We start from the raw sequence: 14615 nt of genomic DNA on the forward strand, positions 1-14615 counted from the left end.
GGGAAGACAGAACAGTAACCTCTCAGGATGCAGGAAGCAGGCTACCAAACCTAAACAAAAGTGAATTTTCAGTCAGCCAAGGTCAGAAACCACTCCCCCCCACCCACCCCCCACCCCACCCCTCGAGGAGTGGTCGCTAATGTTTGCCGGTGGTAGTGTAGTGAGACTAGAGCAGGGTCACCTGCCCTGGTTAACGGTGAAGAGCTCCTTACCATGAATGCAAGCTACATGCTCATCGCTCATTGTCGACACGTGGTTTGCGTTGGACCGGTCACCAGTTTTGGGCTGATCTGTGGCAGCTCCCTCAGTCTCCAATTCCCCAGCACCACTTGCGTGGTCATCGGATTCACGCTTGTGCCTGCGAACACTCGCTGAACTGCTCTCCCCACTGTCCTCCTCTCCGCCAAACAGCTGCTCCACCATCTGTGAACCGATGCTGCACACGTGGCTGATGACAATGCTGTTGTCCTCTCCCTCCGCAAGCTGGCGCTGACCACTGCCCTCTGAGCGTGGAACTTCATCAGGGTCACTCAGTGTGTGCCCATTTACTCCCACTGTATCTGCCAAGTTTATTCCAAGGAACAAAACAACCATGGTCAGTTACAACAACAAACAACACACACACACACACACACACACACACGACTAGGGAATACAGTGGGTTAAACACTGGCCTTTTAACTCTGGAGTCAGGGTTCAAATTCAGCCAGATGCAACTCTCCTGTGTGCTGCCTGTAAAGGCCCTGTGTAAAATCAATTTGGCTTCTCTCAATCCAGTTCCTAATGGCCACGTACTCAGCACAAAACCACCGCAAATTTGGTACTTCCACTAAAGAGGCCACAGGACGGCTTGTGTGGGAAACAAAAAAATGTCATACTTGTACAATATGGGTGGCCTTTTCAGGGACACACTGAGGCACAATGTTGGGAAAAAAAAGAGTAGTGAAAACTTTACCCAGCATCTAACTATGCTAAACTATACCCAATGGGAGAGCTTTACTCTGACACTCACTGTGCTCTCTCTGATGGGAGTGCTTTACCCTGAAACTCACATAGGAACAGGAGTAGGCCATTCAGCCCCTCATGCCTGCTCCGCCATTTGATAAGATCATGGCTGATCTGTGATCTAACTCCATATACCTGCCTTTGGCCCATATCCCTTAATACCTTTGGTTGCCAAAAAGCTATCTATCTCACATTTAAATTTAGCAATTGAGCTAGTATCAATTGCCGTTTGTAGAAGTTCCAAACTTCTACAACCCTTTGTGTGTAGAAATGTTTTCTAATCTTGCTCCTGAAAGGTCTGGCTCTAATTTTTAGACTGTGCCCCCTACTCCTAGAATCCCCAACCAGCGGAAATAGTTTCTCTCTATCCACCCTATCTGTTCCCCTTAATATCTTGTAAACTTCGATCAGATCACCCCTTAACCTTCAAAACTCCAGAGAATACAACCCCAATTTGTGTAATCTCTCCTTGTAACTTAACCCTTGAAGTCCGGGTATCATTCTAGTAAACCTATACTGCACTCCCTCCAAGGCCAATATGTCCTTCCGAAGGTGCGGTGCCCAGAACTGCTCACAGTACTCCAGGTGCGGTCTCACTGTGCTTTATCTGATGGGAGTGTTTTACCCTGAAACTCACTGTGCTCTATCTGATGGGAGTGCTTTACCCTGAAACTCACTGTGCTCTATCTGGTGGGAGTGCTTTACCCTGAAACTCACTGTGCTCTATCTGATGGGAGTGCTTTACCCTGAAACTCACTGTGCTCTCTCTGGTGGGAGTGCTTTACCCTGAAACTCACTGTGCTCTCTCTGATGGGAGTGCTTTACCCTGAAACTCACTGTGCTCTCTCTGGTGGGAGTGCTTTACCCTGAAACTCACTGTGCTCTATCTGGTGGGAGTGCTTTACCCTGAAACTCACTGTGCTCTATCTGGTGGGAGTGCTTTACCCTGAAACTCACTGTGCTCTCTCTGGTGGGAGTGCTTTACCCTGAAACTCACTGTGCTCTCTCTGGTGGGAGTGCTTTACCCTGAAACTCACTGTGCTCTCTCTGGTGGGAGTGCTTTACCCTGAATCTAACTGTGCTAAACTATACCCGATGGGAGTGCTTTATCCTGAATCTACACGATGGGAATGCTTGATAAGTGAACTCTCCACAAGCTTCAACTTATCTAAAATGCCACAGCCCACATCCTGACCCGCATTAAACCCCATATTTCCTTCTCCTGCACTGGCTCCCCATACTCCCGCATGTCGATTTCAAAATTCTCAAACTTGCTTTCAAATCGTTCCATGACCTTGCTGCGGCCTAACCTTTGTGATCTCTTCCTGCCTTATGCCCTTCATGCATCCTCCGCTCCTCTAACACTGGACATCTCAGCCCTCACTAGTTCTGTTCCACCACAGGGGCCACTCATTCAGGCACTCCAATCCTGCCCCTGCAGCTAACTATGCAGTTCCCTCTGCTGGCCAGTTCCCTCCCTACTTTCAAAGTCCTCCTCTTAACCGTGCTTTCAGTTCCCCATCCTAGCTTCTCCATTTTCAACTGTCCCCGTGCTCGGGATCTACTTCAGCCTTTGCCTCCTCATTTCAAAATGCTCTGAATCATCTTTCTCCCCACAAGGAGCACTGTATTAGTTGTTGGTGGTGCGGACACTGGGTGCCTGAAAGGAGAAGTGCTCCATTCACCAGCACTAATCTTCTTCCCCGTCAGGTGCATAACACAATAAAACAAAGTCAATCCAAAGAAATTGATACCCATTGACTACAATCAGAATATCACAACCACATACATCCTGTCCAATATATACTGACTACTATATCCCAGTAATTAACTTCAGACTACCACTCGATAAACTCTCAGTATACAGTCAGCCATTAACCGTTTTGTGTGGAGATGTCATTTTGCACATGGAGCGACATTATGCACTGGGTTGAGATTGGCCAAGCTCATTTCATCTCAGACCCACACAGGAAAGTGAGCTCCCCAGCTCAGGTCCTACAGCTGAAAAGCTAATGGACCACCCTAGAGCTGGAAAGCTAAAGGCCATCCCATTCCCATCCTTCCATCTGCATTTTCAAAGTGTCAATGGGCAAGAATTCATAGCAAGCAAATATACCTTTCAATGTGCAAGTCTAGGTGAAGGGTGCGGTGGCAGTATCACCGCCAAGCCCAATCCTATCCTCCACCATCAGCCACACAGACGTACACTTCCAGTTAGGGTTATTGCTCGCTATCATGAGCAGGAACCCTGGCTAATTTATTCCCTCCTTAGGGCCGGAGCCCAATCGTTGCCTCAGTTGAGATCAGCTCTGACTGAATCTGGGATCTTCTGGTCAGTAAGGAACAATACCACACCATGTGGTGCATTCACCTACTGAACCATCAGGAAGGTTTAAACAACTGCCCTGAATCTTTTCCTAAGCAACACACTGAACCCAACCGTTACCTCCAACGCCACTGAATGCCACTCGGCCGATTGAGATTGCTGCTTCTGCTGGCTTCATACGGCTGGACGATAGACCTCGTGCCTGTTCTTCAGCACCAAGGCCAATCGAATTATGGGTCGAAGTGTCTCCACCGGCTTCATCTCGGCAAACTTGAAAAGCGTCCTTCTGCCGCGCCACATACCGGGAATACAGGGGGTGCTCACGGTCCACAGTCAGCTTTCCCAACAGCCTGGTGCCTTGTACTTGGTTGGCATTTTCTCCATGGTCCATGCCACCCAATGCACGGCTGGGCCCTGAAAACCCATGGTTGTTGGTCTGCGTGAAAGTACTGGAGCCCTCATTTGGCTTCTCTGAAAAATCAGCTGGAATGTTTCCCCTGAATGGGCTGGCCCCCACAGTAGGGTTGCTGGCTTTTTCAAAGTTGCTTGCTTGGTTTAAGAGCGGGAAGCCCTTGCGCAAGGATTGACAATTGGCGATAGACAGACCCTGCTGCCTCGCGTTGGGGCTCTTGTTTCCAGATTTCAGCCACAAGCTGTTGCTCCCTTCCAGCGAATGGGATGCTTTGTGGCTTTCTGTACACAGGCTGCGAACGCTCGGGCGAAAGCTGGAAATACTCTCAGTTCTGAACATCTTGCCTTCCTCGTGATACTTTGGGTGAGTCTCCCTCTCCTGCAGAGGCGCACTGCCTGCACTCTCCAATCCTTCATCCAACGACCGGTGGGCGAGGAGGGACTGACTGGGCTTGGCCCCGCGGAACCGAGCCGCGCGCCGCTTTCTAGAGAACAAACTCCAGATCCTCCAGTGGAACGTCAAGGGAGAAATCCGGTTATAGAGGAGCATGTGGAAGGCTTGCATCAGCTTTTTCCTCTTCTGAAACCTCCTCCGCTTCAGGCTGCGACAAGATTTAGCAGCTGATGCGACCCTGTACCCACTTTGGTTCCTCAGCGGGAACCCTTGCTTATCTGCGCCTGCATCCTGACCATACCGACTGCACCTCGCACGGTGATTGGCAAAGGAGCAATTGCGCTCCATTTGCTTGGAACCAAGCCAAGTGTCTGTGACCTTCTTGTTTGGGATGCTGCATTCGGGCACTTCCCACCCAGACGCCACACCCCAGTCACTCGTAGCTTTCTTGGACAGCTCTTCAAACACCGTTTTTCTCTTCTTCGACAGATTGTTCCAGGTGGCATTGTTTGCCAGGGAGCGGCTTCCGTCTTTATGCACCTTTCCCCCCATCGAGTTGGAACCTCCATATCCCTTCTGTTCCTGGAACCAGCCTTCAGACGATCGAGGCTTCTCCCTTCTTCCCTTGAAGTCCATTTTCCTGCTGGGACAAAGTTGCTCTTGTTTTAGAGATTCCGATGTACGGGCGTCACGTCCTTGACCAGTCTGCCCACAGTGTTTCCTTCCTTGGTGATTATCTCGCATACTTTCTAGCTACCTGCAGGTGAGAAATTGTGGCTTTTAGTACAGATTTTATTATCCCCCCCCCCCCCTAAAAGGTGTTAACATACTGGGTACAATTCTACAGGTGCCACTAACCCTCTGGTACCTCACTCAAGTGGCCATTCTTCCTCTGCAACTCTGGAAAGCTCGTATTAGCAGGCTATTTGACTGTGTATGGCATCACAACCATGCCTGATCCTGTATGCACTTGAGTTCCAGATCTCTCAGCAGAAGTCTCTGAGGAACAGGAACTCTCACTGATTTTGCCCAAGAGCAGGGTGGCCAATTACGTCCCTCCGATAATTCAGAATTAAAAAGAAGCTGAACACTTGAGGGTGCCACACTCTAACCCAAACCAAGCGACAAACCAGAGTTAGAATCAGTTTTGAACTTCTAAACACCTCAAAATGCAGTCATGGCCTTGAACCGATTCCAGAGTTTATTTCTGCAGAACATGTGTTATGTTCTCATTGTTTTTCCCCCCCCCACTTCTCACCTCCTGGCCCATACAACATGACAAAAACAGTGGGTAACCAATTGCTCTCGGGCCTCTACCAATGCTGCCCCTGAGCTAGCCGATAAGATGTTTACAAGATGCTCTCATCAATTATCTCTCTCCCACTTGCAGCCAAACTCTCTGGGATACTAGGTACAAGTGCTTCAACATACTGCATATATTAATTGTTTGTGTGTGAATTTTGGATGACAAATAAAGAGATTTCTGCATTTTACACGTTATCAAATAAGGTAAATCTAATTCAGAAACTGGCTTCAGCCAACAGCGTCTCTGGGAATATCCTAATGTTCTGTGGCAGCCCTGACCACTACATGGAACAGGCTGAATGGATCAAACCTATTTAGTACATTCAATGCAAACGGTCTGTCCTAAATGGTTTTCTTGTCATTCAATTCCTTGTTCAGAAACCAATTAAATCAACAATTGCTTGGTGGCTGGAAGAGCTTATTCGAAATGTCAACCCATGCAGATTGACAGATAGTCAAACAGACTACTCTAAACTCTCCAATTTGCCTCACTACTAAGGGAAATATATGGAGGAAGCAGCATGGGTCCAGCTATTAAAACCTCACCTCACAAGATACGCGATCCATTAAACTCTTAGCATGTTTAGGTCGAGGGAACGGCGATGATATGAATGAAATACCGCAGTATAAATTATAGCCCTGGTCGCTCAGATCCAATTGTAAGAAGTTTCAATCTCTGGATAAACTGGACTCACATTAACCATGTACAATGCCATATCTGGAAATTCTAACAAGAGACACATCTGTCTTTCATCCAAAAGTCTGGTACATTGTAAATTCTATATTGACCAAGTGTAGACTGATTCTAATTTTATTTTTAAGAGTTGTGCTGATCCAGTATCCTGCTGTATCATTTGGCTAATTTGTGTATTAACTAACATGTAAATAAATCTGACTTAAGTGGTTTTAGCCTGTATTCATTGGTCTGTCAGTGTGGCATTTTCTGCTCTTTGGAAGAGACAGGAAAACATGGCGAGTCTCCAATAAACATTATTCTGTGATTTGGGTTACTTGTTAAAGCTGCACACACTAACCCTTATACAGCAATTATGGTTTTGACTCATAGGAAATGGCCCCAGACTGTAAAAAGGAGTCTGAGGTGTGACCAACAAGCAACCCCAGTCAAGGTTTACTAAGACATCCACACTGCAATATTAATGACTTTGATGTAAACACTACCAGTGGCATAGAGGGTTAAATTATGAAGGCAGGTTGCATAAACCTGGCTTGTATTCCCTCGAGATTGAGGTGTGATCTGATGAGGGGGTTTAAAATGTTAAAAAGATTTGATAGGATAGATACGGAGAAACTATTTCTTCTGGTGGGGAAGTCCAGAACAAGGGGACATAATCTTAAAATTAGAGCTCGGCTGTTCAGGGACGGAAATGAGAAAGCAGCTTTTCTACACAAAGGGGAGTGGAAATCTGAAACTCTCCCCCAAAAGGCTGTGGATGCCGGGGGACAAGGGAAGCATTCAAGACTGGGATCAATAGATTGTTGTTGGGTAAGGGTATCGAGGGATATGGAGCTAGGACGGGTAAATGGAGTTGAGGTGCAGATCAGCCACAATTTAATTGAATGGTGGAGAAGGCCCGAGGGGCTGAATGGCCCCCTCCCATTCCTATGTTCCTAAATAAACTTGCAGCTAACAGAGAAGTAATATTGCCAACATATTATTCTTAATGACCAACAGGTTGGGAAAGGGGGAATGAGGGCAGAAATAAGCGGGATCCTCTCTGGATCAAGTTGGCTCCAAGATGAAAACTGAAACAGAGTCAATCCTATGCGGCACAATTAGTAATCAGATACCTGAGCCAAGTACTACAGGCATAGTTGATGTTTGACCTGGAATGGTACGACTATCACTGGGGGCTGGGATACTTCAGAGATAACTCTGAAAACCAATTCCCTGGCTATAAATGCACCAGAGTTTACCAGTGTTCTGTGCCAGTTTAGTGTAAAAGAAAAATATAATGACTGAATACAGGCATGAATCATTTCAGTAATCCAAGATTGGCAAAACAATTATTTGACCATTAAGTCTATTTCAATAAGTCCCTAATATGTATTTCTATAGCACCTTTCACGACCTCAGGATGTCCCAAAGTGCTTTACAGCCAATTAAGTACTTTTGAAGTGTAGTCACTGTTGCAATGTAGGAAATGTGGCAGCCAATTTGCACACAGCTTCACTCAGAGGATTGCGAATCTTTGGAATTCTCTACCCCAGAGGGCTGTTGCTGCTCAGTCATTGAATATATTCAAGGCTGAGATTGATAGATTTTTGGACACTAAGGGAATCAAGGAATATGGGGATCAGGCAGGAAAGTGGAGTTGAGGTCGAAGATCAGCCATGATCTGACTGAATGGCGGAGCAGGCTTGAGGGGCCATATGGCCTACTCCTGCTCCTATTTCTTATGTTCTTAATCAATCCTGCTCCAACAGACCAATTTGTACTGTCAAGGATTCTCCCCAGTTTCATCGCCTGAGGGAGGTGATCAGCCACAGCAGCAATGTTCAATCATTTTTAACTGACTGTAATTATATGTGTCCTCACCCTTCAATCAGATCGACAGGCCGTTCAATGTACAACCACTTTAACACAGCAGGTGTGAGGAGACAGTGAAGAGCAGTGTGACCCTTCCAGACCATCTGCCCTACAATACTGGGGCGAAGATGATTAGAACATTCACCCAAATTTTACAAACTCAAAACCCTCTTTCCTGTCCCCAACATTTACATGTACGGTGGATGAGAAGATACACTGGAATTATACCAGGAGTTTGGGGTTATAGTCCTGAGCAAAGGCTCAAGAAACTGGAGTGTCTTTGCCCCACACTTGAACTGAGAAAGTGAGGGGGATCTAATTAAAGTGTTCAACATTATGAAGGATTTTGGGATGGTAAATAGAAAAAATTTGTTTTCATTCGTTGGTAAATTAGTAACAAGGAGGCACAAAATGAAGATTCTCACTAGGAGAATGAAGAGGAAAGTTCTAGAATTATAGAACGATATAGCACAGAAGGCGGCCGTTCGGCCTATCGTGCCTGCGCCGAAAGAGCTATCCAATTAGTCCCACTCCCCCCTGCTCTTTCCCCGTAGCGCTGCAAATTTTTCCCCTTCAAGTATTTATCCAATTCCCTTTTGAAAGTTATTATTGAATCTGCTTCCACTGCCCTTTCAGGCAGCGCATTCCAGATCATCACAACTCGCTGCGTAAGAAAAATTTCTCCCCACCTCCCCTCTGGTTCTTTTGCCAATTACTTTAAATGTGTCCTCTGGTTACCGACCCTCCTGCCCCTGGAAACAGTTTCTCCTTATTTACTCTACCAAAACCCCTCTATTAAATCTCCCCTTAACCTTCTCGGCTCTAAGGAGAGCAATCCCAGCTTCTCCAGTCTCTCCACATCACTGAAGCCCCTCATCCCTGGTATCATTCTAGTAAATCTCCTCTGCACCCTCTCCAAGGCCTTGACATCCTTCCTAAAGTATGATGCCCAGAATTGGGATACAATACTCCAGCTGGGGCCTAACCAGTGATTTATAAAGTTCAAACTTTTTTTTCCAGACATGACTATTAGAACATGAAATGCTTTATCACAAGTGACTATTGAGGCACAGACTATATCATGTAAAGGGGACTAGATAAGAATTTGAAAAGAATGTAAAATATGGACAAAAAGGAGGGAGATGAGAATCGAAAGCTCCAGTTACAGAGGAAAAAAGTCTTGCATTTCTAGTGCACCTTTCACAACCTCCGGAGCGCTTTACCGCCAGTGAATACGTTGGCAGTGAATACAGCCAATTTGTACACAACAAGATCCCACAAACAGCAATACGATAATGACCCAGATCATCTGGGGTTTTTTTTTAAAGGTGTGGGCTGAGGGATAAATGTTGGCCTGGACACCAGGGAGAATTCCCCAGCTCTTCTTCAAATAGTGTCATGGGATCTCATCCGAAAGACAGCACCTAGGAACATGAGTAGGCCATTCAGCCCCTCGTGCCCGCTCCGCCATTTGATAAGATCATGGCTGATCTGTGATCTAACTCCATATACCTGCCTTTAGCCCATATCCCTTAATACCTTTGGTTGCCAAAAAGCTATCTATCTCAGATTTAAATTTAGCAATTGAGCTAGTACCAATTGCCGTTTGCGGAAGAGAGTTCCAAACTTCTTCCACCCTTTGTGCACCCTCCGACAGTGCAGCACTCCCTCATTACTGGCACTGGAAGTGTCAGCCTAGATTTTGTGCTTAAGTTTTTTGTATTGAAACATACAAAATTCTTACAGGGCTCGACAGGGTAGATGCAGGGAGGATGTTTCCCCTGGCCGGGGAATCTAGAACCAGGGGTCACAGTCTCAGAATAAAGGGTTGGCCATTTAGGACTGAGATGAGGAGAAATTTCTTCACTCAGAGGGTGGTGAATCTTTGGAATTCTCTACCCCAGAGGGCTGTGGAGGCTCAGTCATTGAGTACATTCAAAACAGAGCTCGATAGATTTCTAGATATTAAAGGCATCGAGGGATATGGGGATGGTGCAGGAAAATGGGGTTGAGGTGGAAGATCAGCCCTGATCTTATTGAATGGCAGAGCAGGCTCGAGGGGCCGAATAGCCTGCTCCTGCTCCCATTTCTTATGCAAGTCGCTGGAGTGGGACTTGAACCTTCTGACTCAGAGGCATGAGTGCCACCCACTGAGCCACTGCTGACATCTAGAGCCAGTACAAGCACAGGTGCAGTGGGCTAAATATCCTCCCTCTGTGCTATAATGTGTAATTTCTATTATTTGTTCAGTTTTAGGCAATACCCAGCTGCATCTCGAGCTGGGAGGCGATGATCTCGGCCTTTCTCCGGAGTTTACGTTGTCCTTCCCCTCTGATCCCCAATAGGATTGATAAGAGGCCAATCCACAGAATGGAGATTCAATCTCCTCCATTTTCCAAATTAGACTCGAATAAGCCTACAGAGAGCATTAAATACCACAGGGGTCTTGTAATTTATGTAACAGAGGAACAATGAACAAAAACACAATTTTACTGAACTGGCTCAGGCCAGGTGGTGGGGGGGGTGGGGCTTCAGCAAGGAATTTATAATATCGTTTTATCCTGGCTCAGAAACGTTCCCTATAATCATTGTACAGATGCTGTTGTTATGTGCACAGCAGCCATTTTGCACACAGTAAGGTCCCAGAAACAAAAGTGAGATGAATACCCAGTTAATCTGCTTTTGATGATGTGGGTTAAGTGCTGAATGAGGGCTGAGGACACCAGGAGAACTCTCTGCTCTTTGAATAGTGGCCTTGGGTTACGCAGGGATGAGCCAGCCAGGGAGCCTGCTCCTCATCGCTACATGCTTCACATGCTGGAAAGTGTGGGTGTTGGGCAGGGACAGCATTGGATTTGTTTGTGATGCCTTCCACTGCTGAATAGCCAGCCAACACTCATTGGTCCAAACACACAGATGAAAAATGGGGATTTGAAAAAAGTATTGAAGATAATGCACCTGGTGGGCTGGTACCCCAGCAAGAGTCAGCACTTTTGGGCCGGGGGGGGTGGGGGGTGGGGGGGGGGGGGGAGGTGGGGAGGGTGTGGGAGGAATAATTCTCACAGCCAAGAAAAGCTGCTGAGAAAACGTAAACGTAAACTTTTTGTGATAACTTACACAGTTCCTTGGTAAAAGCTTTGGACCGTACCTGCATTTTTACTGTTTGTGATTACACCAGAGAAAAATACCCCTAAAAATTATTGCAAACTTTGTCATGACATCTGCTAATCTACGAGACAATAAACCGAGGCCCCATCTGTCCTCTCAGGTGGACGTAAAAGATCCCATGGCCACTACTGGAAGAGCAGGGGAGCTCTCCCCAGTGTCCTGGGGCCAATATTTCTCCCTCAATCGACATCACTAAAAAACATTATCTGATCATTATCACATTACTGTTTGTGGGATCTTGCTGTGCTCAAATTGGCTGCCGCATTCCCTACATTACAACAGTGACTCCACTTCAAAAGTACTTCATTGGCTGCAAAGCGCTTTGGGTCGTCCTGAGGTGGTGAAGGGTGCTGTACGAGTGCAAGTGCATTCTTTTATAGACATGGAATACGTTCCAAATTATTCCCTTTAAACACTTAGTGCTATTAAACATTCACCTATTTAACTTGCACCTGTTCAAACTTTCTCCCCTCCTATAGAAGCTGATCCTATGGTCAGGTACAGATCCATAAGGTCCCTGCATTACCTCATCCAGGTGGTTATTCTTTACGTGCGAGCTTAGAGAGTGCTCATCCGCACTTTCTAAACTTATGTCGCCACCACATCAGAACTCGATCCCATTATCCCCTAACATTCACACGGGCCCACTTTCAGCAGGGGTCACCGGACAGCAATCAGCAGTGGGTGGACCAGTTATTTACCCACTCCCTAGGCCAGAAGTGCTGAAGCCAATTCGAACATCCTCACTGCCATTCCGACTGAAATCAGCTGTCTTAGCGGAGGCCAGCAATCGAATCAAGGACCTCGCTGGTCTGTTTGGTTCAGTGCAACACCATCGACCTGAAACATTAGACTCTGTCTCTCTCTCTCCACAGATGCTGCCTGACCTGCTGAGTGTTTCCAGCATTCTCTGGGGTTTTTTTTGCTTTTGTTTTTACCAGTTTTTCCCCCCCCACCGAAGGATTGTGGGCCTCCCGGTGTAGCTTTCGAAAATTAAACAGACATATCCTTGCACAACACAGGGTCTGAAGCACCACATTAAAAACTGAAGATCCCCGCAAACACCACGAAAACCAGTGGCGTCCATAACACACGTTTTAAAATTAACAGGTTACACTGCATCCTAATCATAACACACAAACATCATCAATCTTGACAAATAAAAGAAGAAACAAACACCCAACAGTCCCCCTCTTGTTAGCTGGCAAACAACAGGAATCCACAATCTAAATTCTCATTCGATCACAACGAGATCAATTGCAGATTTTGGTTTAATTTTTTTTAAATCACCAGCACAGGCGCAATGGGCCGAGTGGCTTCCTTCTGTGCTGCCCGATACCTGTTCAAATGCATTTCAGGTGAAAATGAATACAGCTCTTTGCATTTAAAATGCATTTTTCCACATTAGGCCTAAACTCTTCAAAAAGAAAGAATATAACACAGCCTCCTCTCCCCCCCACCCCCCCCCTCTCGGAGGAGGGAGAGGGGGAGGGGGTAATTGGGGAGAGGGGGAGGGGGTAATTGGGGAGAGGGGGAGGGGGTAATTGGGGAGAGGGGGAGGGGGTAATTGGGGAGAGGGGGAGGGGGTAATTGGATGGAGGATGGGGGGGAGGATGGGGGGGGAGGGGGGGGAGAGGGGGGGGGGGAAGAGGGGGGGGGAGAATGGGGGGGAGGGTGGGGAGAGGGGGGAGGGTGGGGAGAGGGGGGAGGATGGGGAGAGGGGGGAGGATGGGGAGAGGGGGGAGGATGGGAGAGGGGAGGGGGGGAGGATGGGGAGAGGGGGAGGGGGGGAGAGGGGGGGAGAGGGGGAGGGGGGGGAGAGGGGGAGGGGGGGGAGGGGGGGGAGAGGGGGAGGGGGGGGAGGGGGGGGAGAGGGGGAGGGGGGGGAGAGGGGGAGGGGGGGGAGAGGGGGAGGGGGGGAGAGGGGGAGGGGGGGGGGAGGATGGAGGATGGGGGAGAGGGGGGATATGGGGAGAGGGGGGAGGATGGGGAGAGGGGGGAGGATGGGGAGAGGGGGGAGGATGGGGAGAGGGGGGAGGATGGGGAGGGGGGAGGATGGGGAGAGGGGGGAGGATGGGGAGGGGGGGAGGATGGGGAGAGGGGGGAGGATGGGGAGGGGGGAGGATGGGGAGAGGCAGATCTGGGGGAGGGAGCTGGGTGTGTGGGAGACAGGACCTATCCCCCCACCCACCCTTGCAGTGGGGGATAAGCTGCCTCTTGTCTCCAAGGCAACCCCCCCATTTAAAACAGACCCACCTGACAAAGAAGCCCAACCCCCCCTCCCCCAATCAAGGGGGGATATTGTTGGGCGGCCTGAGGCCTCCTCCGTCCCTCACCACACCCCCCTCCCCTTTACCTGCAGGGCCGCTCCTTCACCCACTCACTCCCTTCCTATTTACACTCCTCACCATCATGGTTCCTGCCCCTCTCTCTCTCTCTCTTGTCTCTTGTCTCCGTCGCGCTCTCCAGGACGTCACCCGTTGCCGCCGGACGCGCTCCCTCTGACGTAACGACGCTGCGTGGCCGTCTCTCTGCGCCTGCGCGCCTGAAGCCGGTGTGGGGGAGGAGAGGGAGACCCCTGTCACGTGATGGGGGCGTCGCTTGCACTGAATTACAGCACAGAAACAGTCCATTCGGCCCATCTGGTCCATGCTGGTGTTTGTGCTCTGCTCAAGTCTCCTCCCTCCCCACTTCATCTCACCCTATCACCATATCCTTCTATTCCTTTCTCCCTCATGTGTTTATCGAGCTTCCCTTAAATCCATCCACACTATTCACCTCAACCACTCTTGTGGGAGCGAGTTCCACATTCTCACCACTCTCTGGGTAAAGAAGTTTCTCCTGAATTCCCGATTGGATTTAATACTTGAAGGGGAGAAAATCTGCAGGACGATGGGAGGAAAGAGTAGGGGGCGCGGGGGCGATGGGGGTTAAGGAGAGAGTGGGACTAGTTGGATAGCTCTTTCCAAGAGCAGCCGCCTTCCGTTTCCGAACGATTCCATGATTGGACCTGCTGTGCGTTATACAATCATAGGAATCACAGGAGTTTACAACATGGAAACAGGCCTTCGGCCAACATGTCCATGTCGCCCAGTTTATACCACTAAGCTAGTCCCAATTGCCTGCACTTGGCCCATATCCCTCTATACCCATCTTACCCATGTAACTGTCCAAATGCTTTTTAAAAGACAAAAATTGTACCCGCCTCTACTACTGCCTCTGGCAGCTCGTTCCAGACACTCACCACCCTTTGAGTGAAAAAATTGCCCCTCTGGACCCTTTTGTATCTCTCCCCTCTCACCTTAAATCTATGCCCCTCGTTATAGACTCCCCTACCTTTGGGAAAAGATTTTGACTATCTACCTTATCTATGCCCCTCATTATTTTATAGACTTCTATAAGATCACCCCTAAACCTCCTACTCTCCAGGGAAAAAAGTCTCAGTCTATCCAACCTCT

At 48.2% G+C, this 14615-nt stretch overlaps 1 protein-coding gene across 2 annotated transcripts in view; it reads right to left on the bottom strand.

The window, feature by feature from the left end:
* Window positions 1-13640, bottom strand: part of LOC137302540 (uncharacterized) — a 42230-nt gene extending 28590 nt beyond the window's left edge. Inside the window, exons 1-3 of one of the 2 annotated variants that reach the window (XM_067972282.1) lie at window positions 13566-13640; window positions 3452-4893; window positions 213-560 (exon numbers count right to left, since the gene is read on the bottom strand). In XM_067972282.1, coding sequence (XP_067828383.1) covers window positions 213-560; window positions 3452-4880 — 1777 coding nt within the window. In that variant the 5' untranslated portion in view covers window positions 4881-4893; window positions 13566-13640. Of the gene's footprint in view, window positions 1-212; window positions 561-3451; window positions 4894-13513 lie in introns of both variants that reach the window. The other variant, XM_067972283.1, reaches the window with a different exon arrangement.
* Window positions 13641-14615: the final 975 nt, after the last annotated feature.

The sequence above is a fragment of the Heptranchias perlo genome, chromosome 35, assembly GCF_035084215.1.
Source record: "Heptranchias perlo isolate sHepPer1 chromosome 35, sHepPer1.hap1, whole genome shotgun sequence".
NCBI lineage: Eukaryota > Metazoa > Chordata > Chondrichthyes > Hexanchiformes > Hexanchidae > Heptranchias > Heptranchias perlo.